At 43.2% G+C, this 17,434-nt stretch overlaps 1 protein-coding gene and 1 long non-coding RNA gene across 5 annotated transcripts in view; one reads left to right on the top strand and one right to left on the bottom strand.

Annotated features, from left to right (window-relative positions):
• LOC118360093 (uncharacterized) overlaps positions 1-14,922 on the top strand; it is a 35,218-nt gene extending 20,296 nt beyond the window's left edge. For 2 of the 4 annotated variants that reach the window (XR_008083184.1, XR_008083183.1), the window contains exons 3-5: positions 1,259-1,485; positions 1,714-1,946; positions 9,055-11,684. This is a non-coding gene — a long non-coding RNA (uncharacterized LOC118360093). Of the gene's footprint in view, positions 1-1,258; positions 1,486-1,713; positions 1,947-9,054; positions 11,685-12,893 lie in introns of those variants that run through there. The other 2 variants (XR_004820813.2, XR_008083185.1) reach the window with 2 other exon arrangements.
• On the bottom strand, positions 55-16,655 carry LOC118360089 (nuclear receptor subfamily 1 group D member 1-like). Its single transcript, XM_035739194.2, has 8 exons — positions 16,014-16,655; positions 5,841-6,146; positions 5,510-5,598; positions 5,166-5,310; positions 2,453-3,048; positions 2,135-2,320; positions 1,708-1,918; positions 55-1,464 (listed from the first exon to the last, which is right to left on the bottom strand). The coding sequence occupies exons 1-8, from the start codon at positions 16,027-16,029 to the stop codon at positions 1,265-1,267; spliced, it is 1,749 nt and encodes a 582-aa protein (XP_035595087.1). The 5' UTR covers positions 16,030-16,655; the 3' UTR covers positions 55-1,264.
• Between the last annotated feature and the right edge of the window lie 779 nt (positions 16,656-17,434).

The raw sequence follows: 17,434 nt of genomic DNA, 5'->3' as shown, positions 1-17,434 counted from the left end.
GACCTCAACTGTAGATATTCCATTTAAAAAATAAGCCATTTACAGCTACAGTAGTCATTTACAACATTAACAATGTCTACACTGTATTTCTGATCAATTTGATGTTATTGTAATGGACAAAAAAAATAGACATTTCTATGGGACCCCAAACTTTTGAACGGTAGTGTACATATTTGAGCTTTACTCATCTCATATGGGGCGGCAGGGTAGCCTAGTGGTTAGTGTTGGACTAGTAACTGAAAAGGTTGCAAGTTCAAATCCCTGAGCTGACAAAGGTACAAATCTCTCGTTCTGCCCCTGAACAGGCAGTTACCCCACTGTGCCTAGGCAGTCATTGAAAATAAGAATTTGTTCTTAACTGACTTGCCTAGTTAAATAAAGGTTCAATTAAATATGTATATACTGTATTCTATTCTACTGTATTTAGTCTATACCACTCTGACATTGATCATCCTAATATTTATATATTCCTTAATTCCATTCTTTTAATTGTAGGTTGTGTGTGTATTGTTGTAAATGGTTAGATACTACTGCACTGTTGGAGCTAGAAACACAAGCATTTCTCTACACCCGCAATAACATCTGCTAAACATACAATTTGATTTGCCAATATACAGAATATCGCATTTCTATATGCAATTTGTCTGTTGACTATATTTGAGTCTTAATTGTATATTTAAACCCCAGATGTGTTTGTAAGTGAAATGGGAGTCATATGATCTTAAGTGTGAATTGTATGTATTATTATATACAGGGTCCCTTTCTCTTATACAAACACTAAACACCCACATATTCAGTCACCAATAATGGTCCCTAAACTTATCATTGTCCATAAACATCTTCCTCTCTGATTCTCTCTCAACTGTGGTTTGGCAATGGTCAGGAGATTAGGAATAAGTTAAACAAGTAAGTGAACTTTTGGCTTTTGGTCTCTTAAAGACTGGAAAACAACGGGTAAACTGCCAATACACACCTGTCCAAAAGGGTAACGGTAAGCCTAAAACACTGATGTACGTTCTAACAGACTATCTTTGCCCAAATGTGGTTGTGTGTGTGTGTGTGTGTGTATGAAAACAGGATGGAGATCAATATATTAATTATTGTCCTTTTTCAAACATGCATCGTGAACATTTGTTGTTGTGTTGTTGTTGATTGATTGCCCAAGTCAGTGTTCCTCAATCTCCTGGGAAGTCTTGCCCTGAGAGAGTGGTGGTGGTCGGCGAGTTCTGAATTGCTATGTGTGTGTGTGTGTGTTCAGGGCTGTTCACGAGTCAATCCGGAAGGCCAGCAGCTTGTCGGAGTGCAGGTTGTTGAGGGTGCGCAGGTCGGGCAAGTGCAGGAGCAGCTTGGGGAAGATGGACGCGCTCTCGTCAGGGCGACGGCAGTGGATGAGGGAATGCAGGGCACGGATTAACCCCTCCTGGAGCTGTTCTACTGCCCCCATATCAATGATGCCAGAAAGGTCTAAGGAGACAAGAAGAGAGGGTGAGAGCTTGTTTGAGAGACACAATAGCTATCTATCTATGGATGTCTGCACAACTTTTGTCGGTTTATCGGTATGCTCATATTAAGCTCTTCATGCTTACTCGGTCACATTTTCTTATCATACCATTTAAGATCTACATCTCTTCTATGACTTCCTAATGCCATGTTGTTCATATTGACACTGCTTTAGAGATGAATTCAATGGCAATTTTCCCCCCTCACCTGCAGAGACCAGCACCACGGCCATGAACAGAGCCATCTCATCAGGCTCCAGCCTCAGAGTTCCCAGCTTCTCACTGAAGTCAAAGATGGCGTCGAGCAGCGCCCCCATCCCCAGCGCCCGCAGGGTGGACAGAGGGTACGTCTGGCCATTCAGGAAGGTCACCGTCCGCTCCTCAGGGTTAAACATTGTACAAAACCTCACCATCAACACCTGACCGAGACAGAAGACCCAGTGGAAGGTTAGTCGATATGGATCGGGATTACATTTATTGGGAGAGAGAATTGAGGCGTTTTGTCCTTTTCGTATTTCTATTTTCACAGCTGAAATAATAGGATTTAGGGCCAGTTTCCTGAGTACAGGTAAAGCCTAGTCCTGGACAAAAAGACTACTTTACTAGACTACTTTTAAAAAACAAGCGGTTATTACCTGGAAGGTGCCTGATTTGAGCAGCATGACCTGGTCGTGCTGGCTGAGCTCCTGGAAGCCAGGGATACCCTTAGCAAACTCCACCACTTCCCTCACTGCCGGGGTGAAACACTGGGAGAAAGACTCCCATATCTGCTGTCCAGAACGACTGGCCGCAGATACAGGACACGCATTGAGAGGACAGGCCTGAGGGATAGAGAGAGAAAGTTAGATTCAAATCCATACTATACTGTTTTTTAAATTTTATTCGTATTTATTTTTAAACGTCACATATGTAAAGCTTCATAACAACTTTCTAACGACTCTTGGTTTACTCACCAGCACTTTGGTTCCAGCAGCTAATTTCCATGGACAGGATGTCTGAGTTTGCGGCTCTTGGGTCTCTTCCTTCATGGAGAAACTGTTGTGATTGGCCGAGCTGCCCCGTTGAGTTGTGCCCACATTAGACTGTCCGTGGTCATGATTGGACAAAGTAGCGGGGCAACTATAGCGACTTTTGTCCACAGAGGGGAACGTATGGTGGTTGTCATTGGTGTCTGGGCAGTGAGGGGCAAGGCCTGCAGGACAGGACTGGTACCCCTGGGTGGAGTCAGAGCCGAGGTGGGAGGAGCCATTGGTGTTGCTGGTCTCCTGAGATGTGTTGCTCTTGAACAGAGATGTTGTTGGTAAGTTGGTGATGTTGAGTTCACTCTTGGCTGCCCTGTCTTGGCTGCTGGAAGAGATGTCCTGATAGGCCCGCGAGATGGCTCTGATGGCCTCTTTAGAAGGAACCTCTGCTGGGCTGGGAGGGGCTTCGGAGACGGGGGAGGACTCTATGTCCATGGTGGCAGACTCATTCAGGCTGTTCATGTAGCTTTGCATCTCATCCAGAAGCCTCTGCTTCTCCCTCTTAGGGATACGGCCAAAACGCACAGCTGATGAAGACACAAACAGAGGGGACTGGTCAACGTCTGGCCATAGTTCTCTTATAGATATTAAGTCTTAAGGTCCAGTCTACACAGAAACAAACATAGAATGTTCATACATTCCGCTTCGTAACAAAAATGCATTAATTGCATCTTGTGTATTTCATGCATGAACGTGTAAGCAGTCTTTTGTGGGTCCCATCCCTCGTACTCTCCATCCCCCTCGCCAACAATATCCATCAGCTGAAAATGCTATTTATAGACCTCCATCTCTCTCTCTCTTCTCTCCTTCCCTCCCTCTCTACTTTGTAAGTAGGGCAGTGGCTCATCGTGAACGTGATGTCACTGCTACTGCGACGGAGGGAGAGCAATAGAGGTGGGCTAGCACGCAAGGGGGAGGAAAGAGGTTGCAGAGAACTAAGGTGAGAGTGAAGAGTAGTGTTGAAAATAGGAGCTTGCAGAGAGAACGTAGTGAGTGAAAACCAAAGTGGAATGTGACATAAGAGAGAAGCTTCAAATGGCGGTCCTGCTGCCGAGAGTTCTTCAACCAAGCCAGCACAATGCATGAGGCAAGATGTAAATGATCTATAATTCATAGAAACAAACTAACTTAAAGTGTTTGAGATCAAAACAAGATACTGCACTAAGCTATGACATCGGGAGAAAATTTTTGCGGTTCTGCTTCAGTGAAATGTATGACTGTGAACATCTGTGTTAACACATCTCTGGCACCATTACATGATCTCGCGGGCCTCTCTCTGCAGTGTGAAATGCACTGTCCCTAAAGAGCATAGGATCTAGATCATGCTAAAAAAAAAAGGGGCTATAACAGTGACATTCTGTTACAGAAGATCTATGGAATTCTGCTATAGTCATTCGCATCAATCCACTTTGTTACGCGTGCATGGATAGTCTCTCGACTTTAGCTGGTCATTACAGTTGTGAGAATGGGCTTTAATGCACTGCGTTGTGGATGAAAGTGTTGGCTGTGTCTTTAAGAAGATGAACTGGTTTCGGGGAGGGAAAGGGACTTCAATATTTGCTTTGTCTATATGGTAATCTCAAGACCCACCAATCACAGGCTCCTGAGAAATCAGGACGTCTCCTGTCATGTGGACTGCAGGCAATTGACTGAGAGGTTTTTCTGTTTTCACAACAGCTGCAGTCGAAGGAATGAGGTTTCTAGGTTGTGGTTCTTGACACTTTCGAGACCGTGCCTTTAACAGGGTCAATATGAGCGTTTTTACTTCCATCAAAACATCTTCACTGGCCTCGTTTCTCGTACCCCACCTTTTGAGCGCCCAAACTGTCGACTGCGTGCACAAATCACACTTGGTTCACTTGGTAGATTAGGCAATGGATTAAGCACGAGAGAGAACACAGGAGGGTTGAAGCCACACTGAGAAGACACTGAAGGCAGGCAAACTATCCCAACTAGGTCACCATGTACCAGCATGCTATAGGTAAAATGCTTGCTGTGCTTTTTTAGGTCAACGGAAACCATCCCACACTATTTTCGTAATCCGTTATGATGGGGCAATTTATCAATACTTAGCTATCAAGGCTAAAAGTAAAGTAGGTGAGATTAGCTTTGCATACGGCTGATTAATTGTATGACAAGGACGGGCTGTTTTGTTCTGCATCTCGAGCTTAATTGTTTGCCGTCTCCCTCATTAATTGTTAAAGATGTTATAAGGGTAAACAGTATACAAGGTAATCAAGTTGCCCCTGTTCCAATTCCCCAAAATAATTCCTGTGTTTGCTGCAGTTTCCTGTATGACAGATAGCTTCAGGGACTTCAAGGCTCCCGTTCTCATAAATCACTGTCGGAGAGGAGAGAAGAGTGGGATAGAGGAGAGCTCAGGGAACACGGAGGGGAGGAACATGGAGAGGGGAGGAATCTGAACAAGAGGAAGAAAGCCTGACTTTGAAACTTATGAATGTGCAAGAGGCTGTGTGTATATAGGTTCTTTTCCAACGTGTGCCCTTCAACAGTAGGTCAGTGCAATGTGTCAGGCTGGTCAGGCTGGTGATAAGGCTAGTGCAGTGCTGAGAAACTCGCATTGTATGGCCTCTAACGATTGTCTGAGCCTGCACTCTCGGTAAGATTTCACTCCAACTCTTACCATCTCTGGACATGCCCACGGAGAGGCATTTCTTGAAGCGACAGTGTTGGCAGCGGTTGCGGTTCATTCTCATAATGAGGCAGTTCTCGTTCTTCACACACATCTTGTAGTTGATGTTTTGCTGAATGCTGCGACGGAAGAAGCCCTAGACAGGATATTCAAGCAGATGTACAGTTAGTTAGACTCCTGGTTGGTTTGAAATGGTGAACGTGAATGTGACCCACCACCTTATTATACACAGTAGGAGTGCATCTGAAATGGTCAAAAGAAATGTGCTATATAGGAACTAGGGAGCCATTTCAGGGGCACTTACTGTATGCATTTAGTCATCATGGTCTTCTTACCTTGCAACCCTCACAGGCGTGCACTCCGTAGTGGAACCCAGATGCAATGTCTCCACACACTGTACACAGGAGCACCATACCGCCAGTCTCTGTAGAGATATATATATATATAGAGAGAGAGAGAGAGACAGAGGTACAGCCAGTCAGAAATGTGATCATAAGTGAAGGTGACTACCGACCTACGTCACAAGCAACAAAAGACGTTGTGTAGTGTACATTACAGAAAAGGATTGTGGGAGGAGATGAGTATTGGATAGGGGTGGATGTTTTGGTTTAGGCTAGAAAGAGTAAGGAGGGATGACAAAAGAAGGCCGGAAGGAATGCTACTCACTGGTGAAAGGTCCTGTGAATCCACTAGGCCTTTTCCCAGCGATGGGGTGTTGGTACGAGTGCTGGTGGGTGGACGTTGATGTAGCCACATTGTAGACTTCTGGGAAGTGGAACACCAGCTTGGAGGATGATGGAGGTGTGCATCCTCCCCCTCTCTGGCCCTTCAGGGACCTGAGTTCTGTGAAGGTGATCTCCTCTGGGGAGGAGGGCTGGGAGAGGGTGGAGGAGGGGGACTGGGTCTGGTACCCACTGGACGGGCTGCCAGGGCTGGGGCTGCCGGAGGAGCGCGCATACAGAATAACACCTCCTGTTGGAAAAACAGAGACCGAGGTAGTGGGGTTAGTCAGATAGCTGAAAAGAAGTTTACTCAAAAAAAAGGTCACAGAGTTCAGGAAGTGGTGCGGAATGCAACGTTTAAAGGCATGTAAAAGCATACCGTGGTTCTTCCTTTAAAAGTTGAGGTTATGCCGCTACCATTTGTGGTAGATGGTGGCAAAAGACAGCTCTCTGTAGGACTAATAGGTATAATTGTGCATCCAGGGAGAGAAAAGGTGGCAAAAATGGTTGGAAGCCCAGTAACAGAGTGAGTGCGGATTCTGTCTCAACCAAACTCACACTAACCACGTTTCCATCCACAGTTTTATGCGCGTAAAATCATAAAAACGTTTTTCACAACAGCAGTGATGGAAACAGGAAGTGTTGGTACAATTTCATAAATGCCAACAGATGATTTGTTTGACATGGGGATCTTTTTGTGTCTGTAAAATAAATTACGCGAGAAATAGCGGTGGAAATTATTTTAAGCGCAAATATAGATATAATAACCCCAATATGGAAGTAAACTTGGAGTCACACGATTACATGTTGTGTGGTCCTTCCACTATGACTCGTTGGGAAAGCATGCAAGTTTATTAGGCTACCAGAGGTTGAGTCTAAAGATTAAATAAGTTCCGATGTACTTCACAGGGTGGTGAAAGTGAAAGCTGATGAGCTTGATGGTCCTTTCCAATAAATAGCAAGGGTCTTATTCTGGTGACATCAATGCTTGGCTACCATTTTTATTTATTTTTTTACCTTTATTTTACTAGGCAAGTCAGTTAAGAACAAATTCTTATTTTCAATGACGGCCTAGGAACAGTGGGTTAACTGCCTGTTCGGGGGCAGAACGACAGATTTGTACCTTGTCAGCTCGGGGATTTGAACTTGCAACCTTTCGGGTTACTAGTCCAACGCTCTAACCACTAGGCTACCCTGCCGCCATGTAAAAATAAAATGTTGCTCTTTTGTCCACAATAATCTCATCATGTAGGCCAAGGTTCCCCAAATGCCAACCCGCGGGCCATTTGGCCCCCAAGTTCTGAGCAAAATAAAATTGTGCTTAAATTTTTACATTTACATTTACATTTAAGTCATTTAGCAGACGCTCTTATCCAGAGCGACTTACAAATTGGTGCATTCACCTTATGACATCCAGTGGAACAGCCACTTTACAATAGTGCATCTAAATCTTTTAGAGGGGGGGGGTGAGAAGGATTACTTATCCTATCCTAGGTATTCCTTAAAGAGGTGGGGTTTCAGGTGTCTCCGGAAGGTGGTGATTGACTCCGCTGTCCTGGTAAATTCATTGTTGTACATAAAAGACCGTAAAAACACCAGGAAATCCACTCCAAGTGATTTTTGTTTTGGAAATATTTTCCCATGCATAATAAAGAGATGTAGAAAGTATTCACAACCCTTTGACTTTTAACACACATTTTTTTTGTTACAGCCTGAATTTAAAATGGATAATAGTGTTCAACATGTTTTTTGAATGACTGCCTCATCTCTGTACTCACCTCACAATCTATTGGTAGATGGGTCAAAATAGTTTTAAAAAAGCAGACATTGAATCTTCCTTTGAGCATGGTGAAGTTATTAATTACACTTTGGATGGTGTATCAATACACCCAGTCACTACAAAGTTGGTGTCCTAACTCAGTTGCCGGAGAGGACGGAAACTGCACAGGGATTTCACCATGAGGCCAATGATGACTTTAAAACAGTTAGAGTTTAATGGCTGTGATAGGAAAAAAACTGAGGATGGACCAAAAACAGCGTAGTTACTCCACAATACTAACCTAAATGACAGAGTGAAAAGAAGGAAGCCTATACAGAATGCAAATATTCCAAAACATGCATCATGTTTGTATCAAGGCACTAAAGTCATACTTCAAAAAATGACAAAGCAGTTTGTAAGTTTCTATTTCTAAGTGGCCGAATTACAGTTTTGACTTAAATCTGCTTGAAAATCTATGGCAAGACCTGAAAATGGTCATTGATCATTGCTCAACAACCAATTTGACAGAGCTTTAAGAATTTTGAAAAGAATAAATGGGCAAATACTGCACAATCCAGGTGTGGAAAGCTCTTAGAGATTTACCCAGAAAGACTAATCTCTGCCAAATGTGCTTTTACAAAGCATTGCCTCAGGGTGTAAATACTTATATATTTTTGCAAAAATTTCTAAAAACACATGTTTCTACTTTAACATGATGGGGTATTGTGTGTAGATGAATGAGGAAAAAAAGTACATTTAATCCATTTTTAATTCAGGCTGTAACACAATGTGGAATAAGTCAAGGGGTGCGAATACTTTCTGACTGCACTGTATGTGATCGTATACAAATGTAAGCAAGGGATGAAATTATTGTTTTAGTCAAATATTATGTCTGTTTTGGCTTCTTTCGGTCAATTTGCAATCTAAAATGTATTTTTTATTATGTTCCGGCCCCCCGACCATCCGCTCAAGAAAAAAATTGGCTGAATCTAGTTGATGATCCCCGATGTAGGCCAAACGTGTGATATATAACAATATTTTTTAAAAATGTGAGAAAACCATCAGTAAAATTGCGATGAAGACCCATTTAACTTGCATTTTTTTATTCGGTACATTGGAATTTAAATGATATGGAAACACATTTCTGGTAGGAAAGTGCGCATACTGTTTATGCGGATTTGAGAATATTCACATGAAAATCTGTCGCCAATTGAATGGAAACCTAGCTAGACATTTTTTTTGCGTCACGCAAACAACTTCAGTATTTATATAGGCAGTCAATATAAATTACAGTAAATAAATCAACGTTGCTCTTTTTCTGTTTTTCATTATTTTTTTAAGTTATCCTCTGTTCGTCTGCCTTTGTATCCTCTCTAAAAATATTTTTTGCATCTCCGAGACACGGCCGCGCGGGCTATGTGGTGCTTCCGCTCCCTCCTTGCCCAGCGCCCGCAAGCAGCACGACACCTGACCGCCGACTCACATGGACTTCTGACACGGTTACTGCCTGGATCAAATTTGCAGTGTCGTGTAGACATTTACAACAATCAACAACCCATTTACAACAATGTCTAACAGAACTGTTGCTAGAGAATTTAATGTTCATTTCTCTACCATAAGCCGTCTCCAATGTCATTTTAAAGAATTTGTCAGTACATCCAACCGGCCTCACAAGCTTAGACCACATGTAACCATGCCAGCTCAGGACCTCCACATCCGGCTACTTCAAAAAACAGATAAAGCAACGCCTCTCCCCTATTGGATCTACATAGTTTGTGTGTATGCATTGATATGTAGACTACGTGTGCCTTTAAAAAAATTGAGTTCTGTCCTTGAGCTGTTCTTGTCTATTAATGTTCTGTATTATGTTTTGTGTGGACCCCAGGAAGAGTAGCTGCTGCTTTTGCAACAGCTAATGGGGATTCTAATAAAATACCAAATACCTGTGGGATCGTCTGAGGGGATGCTGAAGAGTTTCTGTCTGTAATAAAGCACTTTTGTGGGGAAAAACTCATTCTGATTGGCTGGGCCTGGCTCCTCAGTGGGTGGGCGTGGCTCCCAAGTGGGTGGACCGATACTCTCTCAGGCCCCATAATGGCAAAGCAAATTTATAAAACATAACTGAAATATCACATTTACATAACTATTCAGACCATTTACGCAGTACTTGCTGAAGCACCTTTGGCAGTGATTACAGCCTTGAGTCTTATTGTGTATGATGCGACAAGCTTGGCACACCTGTATTTGGGGAGTTTCTCCCATTCCTCTGCAGATCCTCTCAAGCTCCGTCAGGTTGGATGGGGAGTGTCACTGCACAGCTACTTTCAGGTCTCTCCAGGGATGATCGATCGGGTTCAAGTCCGGGCCACTCAAGGACATTCAGAGACGCGTCCCGAAGCCACTCCCGAGTTGTCTTGGCTGTGTGCTTAGGGTCGTTGTCTTTTTGGAAGGTGAAACTTCACCCCAGTCTGAGGTTCTGGGCCCTCTGAAGCAGGTTTTCAACAGGGATCTTTGTACTTTGCCCCTTTAATCGTTGCCTTTATCCTGACTAGTCTCCCTTTCCTTGCCGCTGAAAAAACATCCCCACAGCATGATGCTGCCACCACCATGCTTCACTGTAGAGATGTTGCCAGGTTTTCACCCAGACATGATGCTTGGGATTCAGGCCAAAGAGTTCAATCTTGGTTTCATCAGTCCAGAGAATCTTGTTTCTCATGGTTTGAGAGTCTTTAGGTGCCTTTTGGCAAACTCCAAGCGGCCTGTCATGTGCCTTTTACTGAGGGGTGGCTTCCGTCTGGCTCTACCATACAGGTCTGATTGGTGGAGTGCTGCAGAGATGGTTGTCCTTCTGGAAGGTTCTTCCATCTCCACAGAGGAACTCTGGAGCTCTGTCAGAGTGACCATCGGGTTCTTGGTCACCTCCCTGGCCAAGGCCCTTCTCCCCCGATTGCTCCGTTTGGCTGGGCAGAGAGCTCTAGGAAGAGTGTTGGTGGTTCCAAACTTCTTCCATTTAAGAATGATTGAGGCCACTGTGTTCATGAGGACATTCAATGCTGCAGACATTTTTGGTACCCTTCCCCAGATCTGTGCCTCGACACAATCCTGTCTCGGAGCTCTGCGGACAATTCCTTCAACCTCAAGGCTTGGTTTTTGCTCTGACATGCACTGTCAACTGTGGGACCTTATATAGACAGCTGTGTGCCATTCCAAATCATGTCCAATCAATTGAATCTACCATAGGTGGACTCCAATCAAGTTGTAGAAACATTTCAAGGATGATCAATGGAAACAGGATGCACTTGAGAGCTCAATTTCAAGTGTCATAGCAAATGGTCTGAATACTTATGCCAATAAGGTATCAGATTTTTATTTGTAATAAATTTGCTAAAATTGATAAACCTGTTTTCGCTTTGTCATTATGGGGTATTTTTGTATAGATTGCTGAGAGAATAAAAACATTTAATACATTTTAGAATACGGCTGTAACGTAACAAAATGTGGGAAAAGTCAAGAGGTATGAATACTTGTCGAAGGCACTGTATATTCCCAAATACTATGCACCTGTCATGGAGTCTTACATTTGTACGAGAAACATGAGTAAATCTGCCCTGGGCTTGTATTTCTTTCCTCTTATTGACTTCTCCGTTTTTCCCTGTGGTGCTGCTGAACCAAGTATTTGTTTATCTCGAGTGTTTTTATAATCCCTCAGCCAGCAGCACGTGCTACAGGATTTATTATTGACACACTGCAGAGCCAGAGATCTAGAGCAAGTCTTAGCAGACATATGACAGGGACCTGCTGTCCTGTTCTGGCCAGCCACTACCTGAGACTGGAAACAGACTGCCTCCAGACCCAGCCGGGGCTTGCCAAACCTCCACACCCACCCAAACACATTGCATATCCACTTGAACACTCACATGTGAGCTACTTCTGTGTTTACGTTTGTGAGCGCCCTTTAGGACTGAACTACTATGCCATAAATGGTAGCCTAGTCAATAAATAATCAGCTTTTACAGGCCTCTCCAAGGCTAAGCTTGACTATACTGCCATATACTGTTCGGTGCTCCCATAATATACGATTACATAGAGCTCTTTGCCAAGTATAGGGCCTGGCCTTTTTTTGTCAATTAACTCCAATTCAGAGGACATCATGGTATGGCCCTCATGACAGGAGAGAAATTATAGGGGGCCATTTGTGAATTGTCTTTGATGTTCACCCAGTAGGATTATACTACATAGCCCGTAGCAAACTCCAGAGGATGCCCCATGTAACTCAGAGAAGACAAAAGAGCCATACTCTCACTGGCAAGCCAGTTAGAATTGAGGTCAGTGCAGACAGACACTAGTGTTAATTGTGGAATCGGCAGCAGGTTGGAGAGTGAGGCGAGCAGCTTCCCATCGTGAGGTCAGTAACCCCTACAGCCACTAATCTGCCTGAGTGGGTGAGTAGAGCCAGGCAGGCAGAGAAATGTGAGCATTGAGCACTTTACAGGCACAACAATCCTTCCGCCCATCTTCCTCCCCCCTATTCTATCCTTCCTCTTGTTTGCGCTCTGCTGTGCTGCGGGTCAGGAAGCCACACACAACGCTGTAAGGCTGCTAGTGTTTTGTGCAATGACCGGTCATGGAGGGTGGCACACATTCGGCTCCATACGATGTTTACGCCACATAAATGTTAGATTATAACAGTCAGTGAATTAATGTTGATGTAATATTAAAGCCAGGATCCAAATGTACAGTTGCAAATGCATCCTATGTAATACGAGGATGCAACAGGATGATGAGCTAAGTAAATACTGTACATTACAGTAAACACATCATATACCCATGAGGAGTGTGTTTTGATGTCTATAACATTAACCTAGCTAGGAGTAGAGAAGTAGTTCACGGTCTCAGTTAAAGGTGAACTGTCTTTGGATGTGCACTCTGTGGCTGAAACAGATGCTGCAGCAGGAGGGAAGCATTCACAGCTTGTCCAATTTCACCTGCCCCCAGTGGGCCAAAGGGCCTCAACGGGGTTGAATAGAATGAGTTATATTATGAGATTGCCTGCATGTATATTTAATGTACGAGTTTGGGACAGATGTTTATGCAAGGGACATACGCTATAGGAATCAGGACTAATGTATTTGCTTAGAATACAATAAAGCGCGCATGAGGTGGGAAAACGTGACTACAGACAAAGTTAATGCATGAAATGGCTGATCCACTGACCCCCCCCCCCTTCCATCACCTCAGGCAGCATCACAACAGAAGTGTCCGAGAGAGAGAAGACAGAGCTGAGAGAGATAGAGAACTGCAGTGGAGGAGGTCCTGGGAAATCACGCGCCGCACGCGGCTCTGCAAGTGCGTCAACGTGAGGATGAATTGAGAATGCGAGGAGTGCATTCAGTGGGAAGACTCGCGCTGCATGAAGCTCCCGTCAGAAGTCAGAATTTCTAAGCACCCCACGCGGCATATAGTCCCTGTCATAATTAAAGAGGAAAAATAAATAGAGCAGGTTGTAGCGTTGGCTGAGGATGTTCTGAGTTCGCTCCAAGGAGACCCATGCACCGCATAGCACAACCTGGTCTCAGAGCACTTTGTGTTATTCTGTATGTAAATCAGGAACACTCCATTTAGTATATGTTATGTTTGGTATGGTTACATAAGACGTGGTGGATGGGTGGGTGTGGTATGGTTATATAAGACAGGGTGGATGGGTGGGTGTATAACACAAACATCTAGCAAACCAAGTTAGAATCTTATCACAGACAACATTAGCATTTTAGCTAATTAGCTACTTTGCAACTACTTAGCATATTAGCTATCCCTTCACCTAACCTAAATCCTAAATTTAACCCTAGCCTAGCCAAATGTAGGCACATATATAAAGGCCAATAGTTACTGAATACGTTATTGAATGTATTTTTTTTACCAATAAATGATTAAGATGGTAAAGTATGCAGAGCTCTGACGCACCCAATTGCCCTCTACAGATAATAACTGACATGGAACCCATGGAACAAGTTCTGACATGGAGCGTGACCCTTCCCACTGAATGCACTCCTCGCATTCTCAATTCATCCTCATGTCGATGTCGATGCACTTGCAGAGTGCATCACAATATTTGTTCACCTATTCCACTTCCATCTGTTGAGTGGTTCCAGTCCATGTGATGGAAACGACTGTGGAAACGGGTGCCTTGGCCCAAGCCGTTTCCATCCATGTACTGGAACGTGACTGCAGAGTTAGTAAATGAATTACCACTCAACAGCCGGAAGTGGAATAGGTGAACAAATATTATGATGCCTGGTGTACTTTGGCTAACCTCAATGAAACAACGCCCAATGCTCCATGTGTAACTGTAGAGCTTCCCATGGCCATAAACTTTGCCTTATGAACCAATATCACTGCTCCCGCCTCCAATAGTAATCACAACACTTCTACCTATTTATTATCTCAATGCCAACTGGGTGGTATAGAGCAGGGGTTTACACACTTTTTCACTCAGGCCCCCCTTCCATCATTGGGGAATATCCCATGGCCCTCTGCACACCCGCGCCACGTCTATTTCTGTGCGCACAAGCACTGTTCTTGACACATTGTTCACACTCCTCTTGTTGGTGGAGACAATTTTGCCAGTTTAAAGCTTAGTTCCTGCAATTCTATACATTTTGTCATGTGGTGCGAAGAATATTTAGCAGTTTTAAAGCTTATTTTTGTGCAATTCTATAATGAAATTCTATTAAAAAAATTGTTGTAATCTATGGGCTAAAAAGAGTTGCAAAGAAAAAGCCATATCTCAGACTGGCCAATAAAAAGAAAAGATTAAGATGGGCAAAAGAACACAGACACTGGACAGAGATATGTCTTTTTCTTTGTAACTCTGCCTAGAAGGACAGCATGCCGGAGTCATCTTTTCACTGTTGACGTTGAGACTGGTGTTTTGCGTGTACTATTTAATGAAGTTGCCAGTTGAGGACTTGTGAGGCGTCTGTTTCTCAAACTAGACACTAATGTACTTGTCCTCTTGCTTAGTTGTGCACCAGGGCCTCCCACTCCTCTTTCCATTCTGGTTAGAGACAGTTTGCGTGATTCTGTGAAGGGAGTAATACACAGCGTTGTACGAGATCATCAGTTTCTTGGAAAGCTCTTGCATGGAATAGCCTTCATTTCTCAGAACAAGAATAGACATGACTTTCAGAATAAAGTTCTTTGTTTCCAGCCATTTTGAGCCTGTAAACAAACCCACAAATGCTGATGCTCCAGATACTCAACTAGTCTAAAGAAGGCCAGTTTTATTGCTTCTTTAATCAGAACAACAGTTTTCCGCTGTGCTAACATAATTGCAAAAGGGTTTTCTAATGATCAATTAGTCTTTTGAAATGGTAAACTTCGTTTAGCTAACACAACGTGCCATTAGAACAAATGAGTTTGCTGATAATGGGCCTCTGTAGATATTCCATTAAACATTTAAAAAAAAAAAAAAAATTAAATCAGCCGTTTCCAGCTACAACAGTAATTTACAACCAGAACAATGTCTACAATGTATTTCTGATCAATTTGATTGGACACTTTTTTTGCTTTTCTTTCAAAAACAAGGACATTTCTAAGTGAAGCCAAACTTTTGAACGGACGTGTATATAAAAAAAAGAGGTCGCCCCACAGTTTGGGAACCACTGGTATATAGATTAATTTGATTTAGATACGCACGAAAACAAAATAATCTACCTACTGCTTGCAAAAGGCATCGAATGCGTTGGAACCAATGACAGGTCGCTCCACGTGAGTTTGTTTTTATGAGGAAAAACAGGAAGTGGATCAACAAAGCTGCGTGAACTTCAAGCACTGTCAAGTATCATCATCGTCAAACTTTGTAACATTTTCGGAGTGCACCTTTGCAGGCTTAAAAGAAAACACCCACTTCTTGGGATGTTACAACTTTCATAATTTATATCAAATCAGGGTTGATTTCATTTTCCAGGTTCATGCATGGGAGGTTAATGCACAAAAAGCATGACGGTCCTGCTATAAAGATGAATTTTTCTCATCTCGCAATTTGATAAACATATAGAATTGGACATGCAGTGCTAGCCTAATAACATTGTTTTCAATCGTATTAACTCGACTGCCTTTCTAACATATGCTAATGAGGAGACACTTAATGCAAAGCCTCATAATGGGAACGTATTTGCGCACAATTACGCACGACTGCAAAGAGAAACCATACCACTGCAAAACACAATAGCAAAAATGTTAAAAACAATTTTAAAAAACCTTCAGCATTCTCAACTAAGCAGGTATAACTCCAACGCCAAATGCAATATTGAACTACAAAAAAATTGCAACAAATATAATCACAATCATAATACTTACCACCTGGAGTGTCCATGTTTCTTGATGTGTCTTTTGCTTGCTGTGGTGAATGATGCTTACTTTTCGATATATAGCTGTAGGATCAATACTCAAGTGGAGACAGGTAGGAGTCGAGAACTAGTTATGCGTGGATAACTGACCCATTGAACGAGCGCGCGGTTGAAGACAATCGTATTGATCTGCCAATCGACTGAAACTTCCGTTGTATACTGTAAGCACAGTTATGTCCAGCTGTATGCTATGCAGAACAGTTATGTCTAATTGTCTCAGGTGTGCAGGAGAGATTTTCTCGGAAGCTACCTGAATCCGTTCTGCGCTCTGAAGAACTCTAGGCTACTAGACTAGTGAGTTGCTTGGTTCAGCGGATTTGAGTGTCACAAGCCGAGAACAAACAAGTGATTTTCTGAAATCCCAAGAATACACAGCCCCATCAGCATCTCTGAAAATGAACTGAATTTAGCCAGGCGAGACACACCCAATAATACACCAATCCACCACTCCCACATCAATAACGTTTTCAGGTAACTGAAATAAATGGGACTCGCTCCCGGTGTCCTCTCTCAACTTCGGTTGTGTCTGTTTGGTTAAAGGGGTGCATCTCATCTCACTATATGTCCCCTGTTAATTCACTCTACTGTCACTCTCTCCCTCCTTCCTTTTACTATTGGGTGTGTTCTCATTGGCCGGTACCCAGAGCTGAGGGGAGTTTTAATGTGCTTATTCAACCTGACCTGCTATGTTTTTACTAAAGCCACGATGCATGTGCACTTTGCATGTGCCGGGGCGAGCGCTCAGCGCTGCCCTACTGACATACATTTTATGCATAATACTGAGCGTGCGATAACGAGAGGTGGGAGGATGAGGCACATGCACAATGGGCAGGGCTCACCGTGACTGGTATGGTAGTTGTTACAAAGATTGGTCGCGTTGCATTACTGACACATGACAGATCTTACAAGGCCTGAATAGGTATTTTAAGTATCAGCAAACCATATTATATGTTAAAGCAATCGGTCAGTCGATGACACTGTCGATTATGTGGCACCCAACCATTGGTTCATGCATGCAATGTCAGAGCAGGGGAGTGCGACCATTATCTATTATAAGATACTCGAGGGACCGCTCTAACAATGGAAATACATGTCCTCAAAAATGGAAGGCAGGCGGGAGGAGGCGAGATTAGGTTAGGACCATTCTAGCCAATGAGAGGGCAGATAGGCGCCAACAGGCACAGCTCTGATATAATGTCGTTTTTTTCAAAGTTGCCGAAATGCTACCTAACCATTATGAAACTTCTATTTGATCAAATAAGCCTCACGTAGGAAATTAGCAATTATTTTTTGCTGTTAACTAAATTAGACATTTATTGACCTCCATACACATTTTTTTTCGCTTCTTCCTCTTTTGTTGTTAGTAGCTGA

The sequence above is a fragment of the Oncorhynchus keta genome, chromosome 27 (genome assembly GCF_023373465.1).
Source record: "Oncorhynchus keta strain PuntledgeMale-10-30-2019 chromosome 27, Oket_V2, whole genome shotgun sequence".
Classification (NCBI taxonomy): Eukaryota; Metazoa; Chordata; class Actinopteri; order Salmoniformes; family Salmonidae; genus Oncorhynchus; species Oncorhynchus keta.
This window is presented reverse-complemented; position numbering and strand designations above follow the sequence as displayed.